This window comes from Patagioenas fasciata, chromosome 1 (assembly GCF_037038585.1).
Source record: "Patagioenas fasciata isolate bPatFas1 chromosome 1, bPatFas1.hap1, whole genome shotgun sequence".
Lineage (NCBI taxonomy): Eukaryota > Metazoa > Chordata > Aves > Columbiformes > Columbidae > Patagioenas > Patagioenas fasciata.
This window is the reverse complement of record NC_092520.1, coordinates 172,786,174-172,804,930: the sequence shown is the minus strand read 5'-3', so window position 1 is coordinate 172,804,930 and position 18,757 is coordinate 172,786,174. Positions and strand designations below refer to the sequence as shown.

Genomic DNA, 18,757 nt, shown 5'->3' with positions numbered 1-18,757 from the left:
CCTCACTTTCTGCTGTAGAACCCCACACATCATCTCAGTAGCCTTCTAGCCCTGTGCTTGTCAAGACTCCCTAATGAAGGAAGTCCAGCTGCCACAATGGGTCAGTGAAAATTTATTTTTCAGTGCTCCCACTGAGCTGGTCCCATATCGGCATTCTATTGCACAGTTTGGCAAATATATTTAATTTTTGTCAAGAGGCAAATATACATTGTGAAGAGGGACTACAGTTTGCATTCTCTCCCATGCAGTTTGCTCCCGTGGAGTTAACACTGTTCATCAAGTCTCTTGCTCTTTCCCTTCACCACTGTCCAGATTAAGACTTTTGAGCCAGTAAGGTTGTTAATTTAATCTTCCCATCCATAGAGGCAGTGAGGCAGGTCCCGCAGTCCATTGCTGTGCTCCAGTCCACTGTGACAACAGGAGCTCGGTGTCCTCCCAGGGAAAGGCAGCTCTCCAGAACCTTGTCCTCACCATTTAACTAAAAGGAAAGCATAAGATTTTAAGGAGATACGTTTCTGTGGTAGGGCCAGTGCACCCACAGGCAAAGCCAAAGCCTTGCTACAGACTCCATTTCCCCATCAGCACACATACATAAGTAAGCAGAAAATCAGTAAAAATTTCATCTCCTCTGCCTTGCAATGACTTATACTGATGGGCATTGACTCAAGACGAGGCAGGCAAGAAGCATGTGGTCAGTAACCACTTGTTACTGCAGCACAGAACTTTGAGTACTTGGAACCATTCAGCCTTACTCCTCATTTCCTTTCAGTATACAGTAAGAGGAGAGAATCTGGCTGGGACTAACATAACATCAGCAAGCACACAAGGCAGATTAAAGATGAGCATCAGTCAACAATCGCACATTTTGCATTGAACTGACATGCATCAATGTATTAAGAAAAAAAAAAAACAAAACAAAAACACCAACTTTGTCCTAGGGACTTGGGCACTAAGGAAAACTGCTGCAGCTAAGCTTTAAGAACAATGAACACACATACTCTAGCATCATACACAGGGCCAAATGCTTGTAGAAGGTTCTAACACTTGCTTAATACCACACATGGCTAAAATGCACACTGTATGAAACTAAGCATCAGTTTTCACAGGGCAGGGAATGGTAGGTACTGCTTGAGAACTTCCACTGGCTGATGTTGCAGACTTGTAACAAGAGCTTGTATGGATGCGTAGGAGTACTTCCCATCACTTCTCAGACTTACCTTAAAAATTACTCCTCCAGTAGAAGAACATGTCAACATATAGTTGCCCTCAGAGTCAAAAGCAAAAAGCCTTCCTCGTGGAAACTGGACTTGCTTGTAGCCGCTGTATCCAGACAGAACAAAAGGACCTGTAGCTTCACTGGGAAGATTGTATTCAGACACCTTCAAGCCACTTTTGTGAATATTCCACTGAATAAACTAGAAGAAGAAAAACAGATGACAAAAATGAACAGTTAAACTGACTGGAATGAAAGTAGAGGAGACATTCCTTGTTTTTAAGTAAAGTGGCTATTCCTCACAAATTGAATATGGCATTTTGACATTTACATCTCAGTGGCTATGTTTATAAAACACAGACTGCAAAGGCTACTAACAGTGCCTGCTATCCAGGTAAACATATGCCCTACCTTCCATGAGCACTGCTGCCTAAGTGTCCTTCCACATTGCATGCAGGATCCTGGTGGGAATTCACTTAACTCTCATCAGCCAAGGACCCACACATTCAGGTAGCCTCCCTCCCTAAGCCACACCTCTCTACTGCTGAAGACTGTGGAACTGCAGAAACTGAAGCCTGTATTATAAGCAACAGGGAGCTCCTGGCAAGGAATTTTATGCAAAATGGTCAAGGACTTACTCCCTGGTGAATCAGAGATTTCAAATGTGATTTCAAGGGCATAAAAAGGTCATTTTCACATGGCTTTTCTAGGAAGCAGATGTCACCAACAGTAAGATTTGCAGACAAGGTCTGAGACAGCTCCAGCTGCTAATACACTTTCTAGCCACTGTCTCTGCAGAGACTGCATACACCAGGGTAGTGCTGCACACGTAAGGTTACAGTTAGCCACCTGCAGATCCTCCAGACTCTGAGGGTATTTTTACTGCTATTCCCCACTATATGGAGGACTCCAGAAGGGATCTTGCTGCCAACTGAGCAGTAGAAGGTCACCCAGAGCCTACCTTGCCATCCTCGCCTATGCTGTAGACTGTGTTCTCATCATAGCTGAACTCAACGGAGTAGACTTCCCCATCATGTGCCTTCCAGCTCATGGCGCACTCATGCTGCTGCATATCTGAGGGGAGAACCAGTACTGAACACTACCCATACACAGAGCTGAGATGAAGAGAGAGAGGCCCTTTACATTCAATGAGGTCTCTGTCCCAGCCCTCTAAACCAGCCTGGGGAGCCCAATCCAATCCCAGCACACCATGCTTATTCTCCAACATGTGGCTTTTACACTGCCCACAAAAATCACTGACTGTAACTAGTCACCTCTTCCTCCAGCTTTACAGGGCTGCTCACATGCTCACTGCCAACTGCAGGCATTCTGCATCCAAGCCCCACTGCCACCTTTCTTCTACTTCTCCTCCCCTTGTCTACCCTCACAGCTGCTGCCAGCTCTGTCCTCCCACAGACCTGGGACTGCTGGCTTCAGCTCAGTGCCTGGGCCAGAAACAGATCTTTCATTCACACAGAAGGGAAGCCCAAACTGCCTTTATTGCAAGGCCAGGCTGAAGAGGAGAAAACCTGAGAAACAGGAATTGCTCAGGGAAGGAGGACTGATATGAAGCCCTTGCCTTCAACTGGAAAGCAGAATATCAATTCCTTTCCTCAAGACTCAGCCTTTGGCAGTGGTACTGCTATACAGCACAGCCAAGACCACATGGCTCAAGGGCAAGTTAAATCTGCTCCTCAGCAAGAGGGAAACAATAAATCCAGCAGCATTACCAGGGTTTCCAACCAATGTCCCTCAGGGAAAGTTTACGTCAACTCACTTCTGAGAGCTATTGTGAAGGAGAGAAAACAGTTTCCATTTTGATGTTCAGGCATGTCCCACGGCTGCCTCACTGCTGGCAGAAGGGTGCTAGGGGCAGCTAGCTGGGGACACCAAGGGGCCACCTCACTGCTTAATTTCAACATACCAAAGAGACGAACAACCCCATCTGCAGCACCAGTGACCAGCAAGTTGCCGTTGTGGTTGAAGGCTGTGCAGTTAATGGCAATGGGTTCAGGCTCCAGGGAGAACTGCAGCTGGAAGGGAAAGTCTGCATTAATGCTGAGAAACAGAGCTGGGGGTGCTGAGGAGTGAGGAAAAACTTTATCTAGTAGCAAGAATTCCTCCACTTCAGAGCCCTACACCTCTCATGACTACAGACTTCAAGGTTGGCAGCTGCATTTTACTGGGACACTAAACCAACAATTCACCTCAGCCAAGCCACAGCTTTCTCAGCCCTGGCCTCAGGGCTGCAAAACCAGCTTCTGGCAGGCATTAGCTTGAGTATGTTGCTTTCTCCTACACATCAGGGACAGCATTTCTTAAGGACAAGGGATAAGACAAGGACTCCCTGCCAGAAGCTGACCCATCTAAAAGGAAACAATAGAGAAAATAACAGGAGATGAAGTCTCTGAAAGAAGCATATCACTTAAAAACAGGGAGGGCACAGGAAACAGCAGCAAAGAAATCCCTTCAATATAGCTCAACTGAAGAAAGCCTGAGCAAAGCATCATTCAATCCACTTGGGAGATTTCCAGTCACAAACTGTGCAGGCAGGATAGAAACAAGGCTACAGACTATTCTGAAGAATCCCTCAAAAAAAAAAAAAAAAACCAAAAAAAACCACACACAACAAAACACCAAACACCCACAAACAAACTATCAACAGAACAAAAAAATCCCCACCCAAATGCAGCAGCTACTTAGAACATTTTTATCCTGCATATGATAAAGGTGAAAGGAGGAAGGGGGGAAAATACAAAGGTACTGAAAAGAAAGTCAGCATAATTTAGAAAGAGGGTTGCTACACATTAAAACAGAAAACACTCATTTCTCAGCTAGCAGACTGAGAAAGAAACCCAGTAAGTACCTGCTGCTTCATCGTTTTAGTGTCCCACATTAGCAGCTTCCCAGGAACTTGGTTCATGCTTTTGCCCCCAGAGCTGACAGCTGAGTAGTCCATGTGGGAAATGGGGCTCTGGGCTGCCGCAGAACAGACAAAGGAGGCACCACTTGGGCTGCAGGCAAGCGAGAGGATCCTGAAAAACAAACAGTTTGAATTGCCTCTCTCTAGCAGCTGCTTCAAGTGCAACACTTGACCACAAGCTCTCCTGTTAAGACACTGCAAGACAGGGTGGACTATAAGCGAGGGCAGGATCTGTGTGCTTAGACAAAATTTGAGAGTCTCCTGTTTAACTGACCAGTTTTACGCTGCTCAGACATGGACCACCCTCTGGATGAAGGCTGAATAGTCCTGTAGTTGAACAAAAGCAGCAGGAATACTGAGAGTTCACCTACCTTTTCACAGTCAAAACCAACATTTATAGTTATATATACAAAAAAAAAAAAAAAACACACAGTATTACCTGGGCATGTCTTCATCAATGCTGATTTCACAGAGATTCTTCTTCGCTTCTGTGTCATAAAGACGAACCGTCCCGACTCCACTGCCAAGCAACAGCTTGAAACCAACAAGGAGGAAATGGAAGGAGTGCAAGTGAGTACAGTGATGCTGTCCAACCACCACCAACACCACAAAGTGTTTTTTTTTTCCTATTTATGCATTTGTATTAAGCATCAGCCCATTAAGGCACATCCTGTCTTTCTGTGCATATCATGCTGAGTACAACTACCCTACACTCACAGAAGCTGCTTCGCAGTGAGAAAACGATCTGATAGGCACCAAGGTGGAATAAAAGCCACTTTCTAGATTATGGCTCAACATTATAGAATGCAAAACATATGTGGAGTCTCAATATCTAGGGGAGCAAGGAAAGAGTAATGCAGAACTAACAATCTAAGTTTAAGAAAAAAAAAAACAAGTAGAAGCCAACTCCTTTCATCCAAGAGAGAAGGAAATAATTCAGGAGGGCTCACACATGCTTTATCAGTGGTGCTACAATTTAAATCAAAATTAAAACCATGGAGGGATGCATCAAAGAAAATTAAGCAAGTCAGATCCTTCTCACTTCAGAGCCTGATTTGCTGCTGAATCTCCATATACTTCTGAAAGAAGAATCTATCAGCAAGCAGAAAAACTCAACAAAGCAGAAGAAACATCAGAATAACTGCATGGACAACTTCCTTTCTAAGAGTAAAAGGAAAGAAAGAGACAAGCTGCAGCACCAGCTCTTCACAGGTGCAATTTTGGGGGCAGCAACAACACAACATCAGTGCCAGAATGCAAACAATATTCCCTTGGTTGCAGGCCTGCCTTCTCACACAGCCCTCTCTCTTTGCCAAGGGAGGGTGTGAAACACTAGCAACAGTTCTAGGACTCAGAAGAATGCATACAATTTAAGGCTCCTCTCTAGCAACAGAGCTAAAGTGCTACAGGAAACATTAAAACTGTACTCATATTTAAACAAGCCCGAAGCTCCTTATGCACACATCAACCTCCAACTCATAAGGCATCAGTATAATACCAACCACAGAGCTTTTCTCACACCCACACAAGCAGAAAAGGTGGGAATAAAGCCCCACAACTCCCTGCTGCTGAGCTCCCATGGGCTGTTGTACCAGGCTGTCTCTGCCTGCCTTTGCAATGGGCTGCCTGCTCTGCCCAGAGAGATACTTCTCTTAAAGGAGCTGATCCTATCCTGCAGCTGTAACCACACTGCAGCTTGGGAACTTCTGTCTTGGAGCAACCAGTGGTGAATTCCTTGCTCGATATAAAGAGCATATTTCCCACTCTAGCTTTTCTTAGACCCTACAGGCTTCAGTTCCCCATGTCCTACTAAAGCGGAAACTAACTGTTGGCCTGATCTTATCCACAATGCAGCTGTCTAGAAGTAGCAACACAGCCCCAAATCATCTGCCATGACTCTTGGGTCTCCACACACAGGCTACTCACCAGCCTATCACGCTTGGTTGCCCATTCCAGAGACAGCAATGGAGATTTGGAAATGGATGAAGCTTTAGTTTGCATTATGGGGTTAAAAGACCAGACTTTGATGACCCCATCGACATCCAAGCTGGCCACTCGCCGTCCAGAACAATCAACCCTATGTGTAGAAGAAAACTAATTGGATATTTTTCTCCTTAAAGTTCTTAGATACAGGTAGATACCCCAGTAATCCTTGGTCTCATGGCCACACACCAATTACTTCTGCAGGAATCAGAGCCTCCTTGCACCGTTTCCTGTTCAGTCCACAATAACTGGCACAAGGAAGCATACCAAGCTCCACATGCAAAGCATAATGCCCTCAAGCAATGCCATCCTGCTTACCCAGGGAGTTTCTTCCCCAGATGGTATCTCTCAATTACAAAAATCTCTGTCCATCCTCACTGCATAAGCTACAGGCTATTTTCAGTCACAGCAACTCGACTGCCCTACAACTGAGAGTACATGCACAATGTGCTGGACAGAACAGAGGCTGGGAGAAGAAGGCCAGACACAGCTGGTCCTCTAGAGAGGCTTCTATGAGAAAGCCATCTTCTGCCAGTCCCCTACCTGCAGTACATGATGGATGAATGGTGCTCCCCATACTCCTCCTGGCTCAGGACGATGAAAGGCTGCTCCTGTCGGACTCCCACAGGTTCTGCACTGCTGGCAGGCATTTTGGTTGAAGTCTCTGCTTGCTCAGCATTCAGCTCTGAGCACGGTTCTGTCTCAGCGGTGCTAACATCTGTTTTCTTCTCAGCACTTGGGCCCTGAAGGAAGAAATCCTGTGAGAAATACAAGGAAGCAGCAGCTCCAGATCAAGCTCTTCAGCCACCCCAGCCTCCTGGGAGGTGAAAAATAAAAAAAGAAAAAAAAAAAGAAAAAGAAAGAGAGAAGTTGCACTCAAACAGAAGCATTGTCAGCTCAATGCCCCTTCTTCCAGGGACCCTCTGAACACAGGGATAGTGTGTTGCACAACTGCACCATTTAATATGGCCTTCTTGACTGTAGAGTCCTTTATATCACGCTCCACGTGCCCAGCCATACACTTTCCTGTAAGAATTAAAGGAATCACAACACCTCTGCTAGGCATATCTCAGCTGATACCAGAGGCCCATTTTGATGCCATTAGAAGAGATTCACAGGCAAATCACCATATTTCAAGGAATTCTTGCATTCAGCAATACGAGTTAAATCTTTATAATATGCAGTTCAGTAAACCTGCACAAATATTCTTGTTGGATGGCGATCCCCAATGGATGGATTATCCTTGTCTACCAGAGATTCAGTCTGTGTGTGCTGGGACAACCACTGCAGCCAACTGACTGATGACAACAACAGAGTTGACACGAGTCCATGAGTCCAATTCAGCTCAGTTTGACAGGGCAGACAATACAAATAGAGTTTTAGGAGGTGAAGGTACCTGAATGAGACAAGATCTGCACTGCAGCACACAGAAGGGTTCGAAAGCAGCTTAGTTTTCCCTTGCCACCAGAAGCTGAACAAGAAGCAGATATGGCACATAAGCCAGTAAAACATCTGCAAGCATTCCTCTGCTAAACCATGCTCTGAAGACAAAGTGCCCCAAAATGGTATTGGTGTTGATGATTATAAACTCCTGTTCCCTAACACATCTTCCTTTATTTATAGCAGCTTCACATCTTGAGCAATGGGTCAAACACTGCATAATCAAATCATCTGAAATCGCAAGGCTGGAAAAGACTGGGAAATAAATCCAAGAATGCCTCTGTGTTAGCTAATGAGGGGAGATAACGACCAGAAATGGCATTCAGAAACAGTGCTGCCTTTCAGTTTCTATTTTGCTTACATGCACTGAACAACAGAAAGCTAAATGGTATCAGCTTCCCCTATAACATCAGAGGCAACTTTTACCAAGCCAGGAAAACACTGTCTTAACCTGGAACATCACAGGAAAAGCAAAGTCAAAGGATTCTTATCAGGAATCTGGGCTTTGCAATTTTCTGGCCACCGTTTAATTAAAGTGTTGTAGATAAGCCATAAAGAAAAAAGGTCTCACAGAGTCTTGAATGCTCAGTGGTGGAGAAACATCTCCTCTTTAAAGCAGTGTTCCCACACACAGAATAGCTACACGTACAGGCTGACAGGCAACAGTCCCTCAGCACTGTTGCTACCACAAGGCAGCATCTCATACAGCCAAAATAAACATGGCTGAGATGCTGACATCATTCCTCCTGGGCTCTGTATCCTCTGATCACAGGGCTGCTGAAAGCCAGACAATACACATGTGAACAGATGTAGTCTGCTGACTTTCAGTGGTTAAAATCCAGAACACAGTCTTATTATTTCATTAGATTAGAAAGCAGGGCACACCCCCAGGCAAAACTGCAACATACAGCACCAAAAAAACTCCAAAAACAGATGTTGCTATGAAGGATACTTCCACACCTATCCAGGAAAACTTTCCATCCATTTTTATCTGTCCCAAAGACACTGCAAATCAGGATAAATCACTTGGGTGGGACAGACGACTTAAGCCCACTGCCACTACGAAAAGGAGATTATAACGCAGTATTTTAACATGACCATTAAGATGGATGAAACATACCCTCCCCAGGACCAAGCTGTTGAACAGATCATCACAAAAGACAACTCTTCTTCCATTTGAAACATCAATACCAATTCCCTTCTAGGGACACAGAAGTAAACTGAGTGTGGAAGGCATTGATTAACTACAGAGATTAACCTTTGATACAGTTAGATCTGAGTAGCAGTTTGGAAGCTTAATGGGAACACTTGTGCTTGTTTTACCACCTAGCACAAAAAAACTACAGAAATATCAGCCCTCCGCTTCCCAGCCTGGCAGTGTTGCCCAGTACCTGAAAGGTCCCTTTCGACAGCAGTTCCTTCCTTTCCTTCCCGTGCTCTTGCAAGCGCTTCTGCCGCTGCTGCAGGGAACTTGATTCGCCTGCTACTAACCCACTGAAGTGGCTCTTCCCATCCTTACAGCTCACTGCTCCTTCTTTTGCTTTGGCGCTCTGGAAGGCAGAGGAATGATCTGGCAAATTTACGTTTGTGCTAGGCTGCAGGACAAAGAGCAAAAGAGGAGGCAAAGAAACCAAGGACCCACAAGGGCTCCACAAGCCCCCAGAAAACAGCAGCTGTTCTTGTGCTGCATTTTTCAGGTGGAAGCAAAAGCCTGGAGAAGTGCTGTACAAGTTAATTCCGTGGATAGTGAACACCGTCCAAACACGTCTGAGAATTACCTGGTGATTTGTTGGTTCTTTCTTCCCTAGCAGCATACTGCCAGTCTGCGTTGGAGAAGCCCCACTTGGATGGGCTGGTCTGGAAGGGCCCTTTTTACTCTGAGAGAGAAAAGAGGACAGAAAGCCTCCCCGGGACTGAAGAGAATGTGCAGTACTCCTCTGGCTGCAGGTCATATCACTAAAAAATCAAAACAAAACAACAAACACACACACACACAAAACCCCACCAAACACAATTATGAATGTGCAGTCAAACAACCTGATCAAAGACCACCCAACAAGCAAAGTGCCAGCAGTATGAACCACAGGAGGACAGATGTTCCTTTCCAAGCTGATGGACCACTACACATTAAAAAAATGTTTTAAAACAGCTTGTTAGTGCCTGAAGCAGATCATTATTATTATTGTAACCAAAGCTCACTTATCAGAGATGCCACTGAGATGGCAGGCCCAGCTGGTGCTGAATCCCCTGTAGGGCCACCTCAAACCCCTTCCACTCTATTTGCTTAGTTTACAAAGACCCTAAGGGAAAGGCAGGGGAATCCAGATTTTCAAAGACCCTATCCAGCCAGGATTCCCAATTTAAGGCATAAACCAGACCTAAATCAAGAGGTATTCAGTATCCAGTGTTTCACTGAACACACTTAGATATTTAGCAAGTCATGTTCAGCAATTTTAAAACACAGGTCCTCAATATCTACAAAACTGGGCCCACAGAAAATAAGGAAGTTTAGGTCCATTGCTGTGATTACACACACCTCCCTTCTGAGCCCACAACATCAAGAGCAGCAGCTGCTTCCCAGAACATAAATGTCTGACCTCACTCTGCTGCAGCTTCCTCTGAGAGCAGAGCAGCACCCAGGGGAAGGGGAATACAATCACTTTCACTGTGTCTATCCTTTCTTCTAGGAAGGAACTGTTCTACCAAAGCCAGGCCTTGGGTTGAGCAAAGACAAGGAAAAAGCAACCAAAACTGGTCGCCAGACTAAGAGACAAGTTGCACACAGAAGAAATGACACTTCTAAGGCAAGCTTTCCTAGTATAAACGGACAACAACAAACATGGGAATAAATCTTCCCATCCCTCGCATCCCCACCCCCGTGTGTGAGACTTTCCACAGAGTAGTCAAAAGAAAGAAAAAAAGAAAACTCAAACTCCATAGCCTGTCCTGTGCAACAAGTGCAGAGCAGTTATCAAGATAGTTCATCATACACTTAGGTCTATTTAATCAGGCATTTTTTAGACTAAAACAAAGACTTTGTATGTTGTCTCTGCTACAACTTCTATTTGTCACTGCCAGCAGCATTTGAACCATCTTCCTCCTGTCTGAATAGGAGTGGAAGAACAACATGGGAAAGTCAAAGCCCCAGCAGTGTTATTAATACCTTGTGGCTAAGCTACATTTGCTTTCATATCCTTTTAAAGCAAAGAAAAAAAAAATTCTCAATAACACAATAAATTCAAACACATAGACTTGCTTTACATGACTGTGTACTGGGGGAAAAGTAAGAGTTTAAAAAAACAATTAAACACGGTTTATCACTGTATATGTTGCCTGATTTCCACAGATAGGAATACAATAGATGTAGCCACAGAACAGTTTAATTGCAGGAAGTCATGAATTCCCCCATTAAATCCACTTAGTTCACCAGGGTTTCTGCCTGGATGTCTTTCTGCATTGACTCCCAGGGCAGGGAACAAGGAAATGACCCTTTAGGAGCCTCCCTGACCCAACAAAAGCAGCAGAACCTATCCCCAGCAGGCACTCACAGCTCAGAGTCCCCAAGTCGATCCATGTTGGCCACATACGCAGGCAACTTATGATGCACAACCGCTTGTTCCACCTCCAGTTCCTCTTTCTTCATGCGGGAGGACTCAGCCTGCAAAGCAAACAGCTACAAGGAGAGAGGAGAGCCAAGTAAACAGAAGGTCACTGATATAAACCTCCTTCCCACTTGCTGTTTAGTCCTTTTATTTCAACAGCCCTGGAAGGGTGGGGAGGGAAGAAAGCCGCTCCGACTGGCTGACCACCACGCTAGTCCAAGTAATCGAAACAATCAATACTTAACACAAATGAAACAAGCCTACTTAAAACCCTTCTCTTCTCTCCTTGGGCTGTTGCTCAGGGACAGGAACAGTGCTAGGAGGTGAGAGGCAGCCAGGGCAGAGCTGATCAGCCTCCCCACACTGGCGGTTCAAGGCCAGGGCAACACGCATGACTGCAGCAGTGATATATGGGCACCGAGTCCAGGAGGTCATCATCTTCCCACAGCCAAGGGCTTGGAGAGCTAGCAGGGTGCATGGAGGGCAACGCCACCAGGTCGTTCTGAAACCCAGCTCCACACCTTGCCCAGCTCCCTCCCAAGCATGGCAGTGAGATTTATCTCCACATGACGGAGAGATATTTTCCTCTCAGCAGAGAGGAACATCAAGAAGCAGCTTTCTGTGGTTTACACCTGTGACTCTTGTTCCCATAAAGCGATCCTCAGGCTTTGCTGTTTCTGTAAATTTGTTTTTCAGAAATAATTCTCCTTTTTCCTTTTATGATTGTATTTAAGGAAAGAAATTACAAGAAAAAGGAGCTTTAGAAATCCAGCTTGTTATTCACATATTTGCATTGTTTCAACAGTGAATGCAGAATCACTACTTGGTTTCAGCTAGCATCGAATTCAGTATTTATTTACACCATTTTTATTTAAACCTGTATTCTATAGGTAGCTGCTTTCTTTTCTGACCTGAGCATTTCTCCAAAAAGAAAAGTCTGGTTTTTACCTCTGCCTATTTGCCAGAGAATGCTTATGCAAACTCTAAGTTATAGCAATCAACATACCACAAACAAAAAAGAGCTCTATTTCAAAACATATCTTATCCTGCTGTGCCAATTCACTGACCACCTTTGTAGAACCCTCCTGTCAAAGTTTACCTGATCCACTGACTCCATACAGTACAGTGACAAACCTCACTTTTCTCCCACCAAAAAGCCTCCTTTTTGAAATAAATTATTCTGTTTTACTTCAACATTTTTAGAACAGTGTTGATCAGCTACCAAAACAGTTGAAACAGGAAGCACAAAATACGTGTTTTGTAACACAGGAGGTAAAGCACAAAACTTATTTTACTGAAGTTTTCATACAAAGAAAGATCTTACTTGGTATGGCAGACGAAGTGAAACTAGAGCCCTGCTTACATGAACAAGGCTTTCTGCTCATACATGATCATCCCATGTGATCTGCAGTTTTGAAAGTTCTTCAACTGTAGATTTCCCATATCTAATAGGAAATTACACTGCAAAAGAATCAGCCTGTGTTATCTGCTGATGCTACTGTCAAAAACAAGACATGGAGCTGGGCAACATTCTGTCTGAACTGGTAAGCCCTTCTTACAGTCTACTGTAAGGTCATTATTTGGGAAACAGACATTCATAACATTTCCATTAGTTGATCTAAATTGCTTTAAGTGCACTGCAACCATGGTTAAGTGGCCATTTCAGAAGTAACAGGTTTTGTCTCTTTGACAGAAGTTATTGCCCCTTTCTATTGCTCCACCAGATAAAATCTGGAAACAACTGAACACTATTCACAAGTTTCCATGCAAGGTCAGCCACATATACCCTTATCCTGCCACTAGTTTCAGCTTGTCTTGACTTCACAGCACAGCAGGAAAGGAGTTTGCACAGTGTCCAGCCACCTCTCCAATAGCATAGGGAGAGGAACAGTAATACCCTAAACAGACATTTCACAATATGACCACAACTCTAAGTCTGATGGAGACAGTTGAAAGTTACACCAAAATAACAAAGCACTCATACAAGAATCTGTCTTGGAATAACTGCACTGAACAGTTAGAACTTTCTTGAATGGGTGGAACCAATTTTACAAAACTTACGATCTCATGCAGTCAGCAACTAAAGAGTGACTTCAGTTCTGACCTTATGCCGCAACGATTCATTTTCTTCTTGTATGAGACTGCTCCTGAGGCATTCAGCTTCAAAGTTCAAAATGACTGGAACTGGTGAGGAATGTTAAAGAAAACCAAGGCAAGAAATTGTGTGCACCTGGTTGAGTACTGAAAGTCAGTGTTTCACACTGGCTGTTTGCCTGTAAGACAGCAAAGTTGTCCAGTCCAAACTACCAGCAAGAAGTGCAACGCCAGAAGACTAGAAATATTGTAGCTACACAAGCTAACTTTGTACTTTCTTCATACTGTACTGTTGCATGAACTACTTCACACTCGGGCTTTGCAAGGATTTTTAAATTCTTCCTTTTTACATATCAGAAGTGGAAGACAAGACAGATCATGTTAATGCCTTAGTGTACACTGAAGAAACAGTTCAAGATAAGCTGTATTCCAGCTGCAGTGTAAACAAACAAGGTCAGAACTTGGTAGCGTGGGACAAGAGCTGTTCTTTCTGAACCAAACTGCCCTATTACAGTGAGCTGTCATTAGACAATTTTGTGGACTTAGGTACCCAGGGAAGGTTCTAACAGGAGATGCTAGTTCAGTTATGGATTATGACCCAAGGTTGAAGGCCTGTGTTGCACTGTGCCAAGCAAAGAGGAAAAGCATTTCACAATGAGATGTGCACAAGGTTTGTAGTCACTAGCATAGGGATGAGTTCAGCATTAGCAACAACCACAATTGTTTGTGCTCAGGGAATATAGCATATAATCAGGTAATTGAACAATAACTATTGCAACATCCTCTAGTAAACACCAGCTTCCTATTAAGTCTTGGCTCTAAACAATCACCTGAAAGCAACATGTTCTGTAATACTATTAATATGTTCTTGGCACCAGTGCTAATAGCGTAACACCAGGCCAAGAGAGATTTAACTATTAGTTGCAAAAAAGGATATGCATGCACTGAAACAAGACACTCAGGAAGTTGTGCAGAGACACAATAAATGTATCTGCCCACTGGCGCGAGAAATAGGTGGCGAAGGTGGGGTTGGAGTCTGGGGCGGGGAGGAAGGGCAGGACAAACCAATCCTTCCACTCCACCTGGTTCTGGAGCTCGGAGGCCTGCTTGAGGAAAAACTCCTGCGCCTTGTCATTGCGGCCGCTCTGAAAAACAGCAAGAAGAACAAGGCTCACGCTTCCATTCATGCCACCGCATGGGAACACAGGTTCTGCATTATGAACACACTGACAACTACTTTCACCACCCAACAGAGCAAGTGGTTAGTTAACAGATTCATGTAGCAACAAGAGAGTTTTAAACACATTAGGAGAAGCTCACTAATGCGCTTAATCTGACCTTCTTTCTAGTCACCAGTCGTGTTCAAAGGCTGAGGCAAATCAAACTGATCACTTACACTGTTTTCTAGCTAAACCAGTATAGTTTGTGCATTGATGTAAGATGTGAGCATTTATACACAGGACTAAAGTGTATTTCAAATTACTCAAGTTTACAGCAGATGTAGCCTGAAAAGGTTTCCATTTGATACATCAGTCAGACAGGACGGTCACACCTCAAGGTAAGCACAGGGCAAAACAAAACATGAAAAACATGAAAAAACATGCTTCCAGGAATGTGCATTGATTTTGTCTCCTCCAACACCCATCATTTAATATTTTCTGTCAGGGAATGGAAACAAGGGAGAAACATTGCTTCTAAATGGTAAGAAATGAAACATGAATTCCTGTCTATGCTGTTTGCCAAAGCCCTCCCTATGTATTGTATTCCATTGACTTTCCTAGGGTTTCAACAAGATAATATTTCCTCCATTTTAAGCTCATTATTTTGTGTTCTATTCAAAGCAAACAAAAAACATGCACTCATTTTCTCTCCCACATTATCTTGTACAAACTTGAAGCCCACTTCTCCCATCTCTTATGAACTAAAACTCAACTCCACCAACTTCAAGTCACCTTTTTTTCCTCCGGACCCTCCAGCTCCCTTGATGCTTTAAGAACTGTGGTGCCTGGAAGGCCTGGCTGAGTCCTGCGAGCAGGTTATAGTGGAAGGAACACAGACAATCCTGCCTGTTGATCTCCAGCACTTCAGTAAAGCTCTTCCCTACACTGCTGTTGCCTGCCCCATAGTTCCTTATTCTGCATCAGAGCAGCTGACTACTTCTACCTACACACAGGCACTTGTGGCCTTTTTCTACCTGTTTCTTCAATTTAGCAAGATTGCTTGGAGAATTATTCTTGTCCTCCTCTGCCACACAAGAAAGTGATTACAAACCTTGTGATCTCTCCCAGTATCCAAGTCATTAGCAGCAGCTGAACAGTACTGAGCTACCAATACAACCATCCTGTCTGAGAGGGACGTGCCTTCATCTCAAGAGTATGAAATCGAGAGCAGCACAGCAGAGAAGGTCTTGGGGGTTCTGGTGGATGAGAGATTGGACATGAGCTTGCAATGTGCACTTGCAGCCCAGAAGGCCAATTGTATCCTGGGCAGCATCAAAAGGAACATGGCAGAAGGTTGAGGGAGGTGATTCTGCCCCTCTACTCCACTCTGGTGAGACTCCACCTGGAGTTCTGTGTCCAGCTCTGGAGCGCTCAGTACAGGAAAGACATGGACCTGCTGGAGAGGGGCCAGAGGAGGGCACAAAAATGATCAGAGGGATGGAACAGCTCTGCTATGAGGACAGGCTGAGAGAGCTGGGGTTGTTCAGCCTGGAGAAGAGAAAGCTCCAGAGAGACCTTATTGCAACCTTTCAGTACTTAAAACGGTCCTGTAAGAAAGATTGGGACAGACTTTTTAGCAGGGCCTGTTGCATAGGACAAGGTGTCATGGTTTTAAACTAAAGGAGGGAAGATTCAGGCTGGATGTGAGGAAAAATTTTTTTTTTTTTTACAATGAGGGTGATAAAACACTGGCACAGGTTGCCCAGAGAAGTGGTAGATGCCCCATCCCTGGAGACATTCCAGGCCAGGCTGGACGGGGCTCTGAGCAACCTGATCTAGTTGAAGATGTCCCTGCCCATTGCAGGGGGTTGGGCTAGATGAGCTTTGAAGGTCCCTTCCAACCTAGACTATTCTATGGTATCTTGCTCCCACTTAACCGCATTTCCCTCCCACCTGAGCTTCCCTGTCCTGCTCACAAGCTTGTCAGGAGAGTCTACGTCAAATTTCTTACTTCACTCCAAATACACAACACATTAATTGTTTGTCCCTTATCTACCAGACCAGAGGCTCACATGGGTATTACATTGCTCTGATTTTAGAGACCAGGATCCTTTTTTAACACAGAACCCTAAAAATCAAACATTACCTGAACAGTATGGACAAGGTAGTATCGGAATAAGCTGGTTTTCAACTTGTTCACTGTTGGTCGGTACACATCTTCCAAACGGCTGAAAAGGCGCCGGTCCAGATAACTCCAGTAATCCCGCAGGGCAGCCAGATCGTAGCTCTGAACAAACTGCTGCAGCTGGTCCACTATCTTATCTACCTAAAGAGGGCAAAACAGGCAAGACTGCGGTCACATGAGGGCTCTGCCAGAACAACAGAATTTCTGTAACTTAAAGCTGAGAAGCTTTAACTGCACAAAAACCACTACAATCCATCAGCTATTTTCCTAAGCCATGAAACACTCTGCATTTTGTATTAGCACTGTTCCTCTCCACAGCACCTTTCAAATAAGAAATAAACATGAAAGAACATAGCCAAGCATATTTTGACAAGAAGATCACATTTCGTTAAACAAAGCTGGTGCGGTTTTTTTTGCAAGTAACCAAAACTTTCCACTTCTCTTAAAAGAAGTCAGTTGACAATGAAGAAACAGGAAAAATATGATTAAGTGCTGACAACTCAAGTGCAGCATCTGGAAAACAGTATTATTTCTAAAGGGAAAAAAATGTATTTAGCCAATGTAAAGAGGAAAACTGCAACTTTTGAAGTACTTTTACCTTGAATAACATCATCTACTCATCTACTAACAAGGTATGGCATAGAAGTTTGCAATTTTTTTTTTGTCATTCTGTCTCTTAAAAAAATCATTTCTGCAATATGAGTAAGGCAGAACGGTAGTGTGGGAATCAACTTTTAGTTCAGCGATTTCTGATGGCCAAGACAGGCATTAGGGGGAAAAAAGAAAATCTGCACCCAATACAAAATTCAACTACCAAAGTTGTTAAATGCATGGTTTGCTCCCTTCTCATCAGTTAATGTCATATAACATCAACCAGCCTCTCTTTCTGTGGCTTCCTACAGATAAAAGAAACAGAAGTCTAGGCCTCCAGAAGTCCTGTCTTAATTTTGTCTTGGGCAATATTATGCCAATTAAATCAATCGTTTGATGATGTCTAAACATCAACAAAGTGCTGATGTATTAAAAATAAAAGCAACATGTTTTATGAATGATAAAAGGTTGTACTGCTGGTTAAAGAAAAATCTGACAACCCAAAACACTGCAGTCAGCACCCAGAACTACTGCTGCAGGAACCCAAAGCTTGCACAAAGGGCTGAAACTGTATTTTCGAGGCCGGCAAACTCTGCACCAATTTCCACACTGGTGCTTAAAACATCCAGACTAAGAAGCAGAGCTGTAAAGCCGTTGGATAAAAATCTCACGACCGAGAAGAGAGACAGGCAGGGAAACGTCCTCCTGCCGCTGCTCCGTACGCGCGTCTCTCCCGTTCCCCTGGGCACGAAGCTGAGAACTCCGGCCGGTTTACAGCTCGGACGGAGGGGCCACGGGGGGCGGCTTCGGACGGGCCGGGCAGACGGCGGGCGGGACCTGCGGCTCCTGGCTGGAGCGTTCGAGGAAGGGATGGAGCCCGTCACCCCCCTCCGCTGCCCCCCGAAGCAGGAAACCCTTCCGCCGCGCGAAGCCGCCTCGCCGGGAGGCTGCGCGTACGTACACAGCGGCGGCCCCACCACCGGGATGCGGGGGGTCCCGCCTGCGCGGCCGGCCGGGCCCCAGGGCCCCGGCCGCCCCCGAGGCGAGCTGCTTGCGCGGGGGCTCCCAGACCTGCCCCGTCGCTGCCCGGCCCGCTCCCGTCGCCCAGCCCTAGGAGCGGGTACGCGGAGGGGCGCCCGCGGCCTCCCCAGGGGGCACCCCGCCAAGAAGGGGGACGCGGCCACCACTTACCCGGAAGCCCTTCTCCCGGTCTGCCTTGATCTCCGCGTCCAGCTGCTTAAGAGCGGCGGTGAAGCCGCGGAAGAGCAGATACTCCCGCACCAGCTCGTCCGTCCGCTCCGCCGCCGCCGCCATGGGGTAGCCGCGGCGCCGCCAGCTCCGCCCGCCCACGGGCGGGGAGTGGAGGGGGGGCGCTGCCCGGCCGCTAGCGCGATGGTCCGGACCAGCACCAGCAGGACTACAACTCCCAGAGTGCCTTGCCGCGCCCGCCCAGCGCAAGGAACGCCGGGAGTTGTAGTTCCCATCGCTGCACATGCGCACGGCCTGCCCGCCTTTTCCCGCCTCTTCGTTGCCCCACTTCCCCTCCCCGCCGGCGCCTACAACCCG

At 45.5% G+C, this 18,757-nt stretch overlaps 1 protein-coding gene across 4 annotated transcripts; it reads right to left on the bottom strand.

Annotated features, from left to right (window-relative positions):
- Window positions 1-96: 96 nt before the first annotated feature.
- On the bottom strand, window positions 97-18,566 carry WDR91 (WD repeat domain 91). Of its 4 annotated transcripts, none has more exons than XM_071800574.1 (15): window positions 18,383-18,566; window positions 16,562-16,741; window positions 14,194-14,400; window positions 13,266-13,349; window positions 11,108-11,232; window positions 9,338-9,515; window positions 8,951-9,109; window positions 6,663-6,877; window positions 6,063-6,213; window positions 4,576-4,670; window positions 4,080-4,248; window positions 3,138-3,246; window positions 2,175-2,287; window positions 1,218-1,415; window positions 97-478 (listed from the first exon to the last, which is right to left on the bottom strand). In XM_071800574.1, the coding sequence occupies exons 1-15, from the start codon at window positions 18,503-18,505 to the stop codon at window positions 314-316; spliced, it is 2,271 nt and encodes a 756-aa protein (XP_071656675.1). In that variant the 5' UTR covers window positions 18,506-18,566; the 3' UTR covers window positions 97-313. The 4 variants fall into 4 exon arrangements, with proteins under 4 accessions (XP_071656675.1, XP_071656684.1, XP_065702836.1 ...); XM_071800583.1 differs by having other exon boundaries at window positions 6,663-6,862; window positions 18,383-18,565; XM_065846764.2 differs by lacking the exons at window positions 14,194-14,400; window positions 16,562-16,741; window positions 18,383-18,566 and having other exon boundaries at window positions 13,223-13,349.
- Window positions 18,567-18,757: the final 191 nt, after the last annotated feature.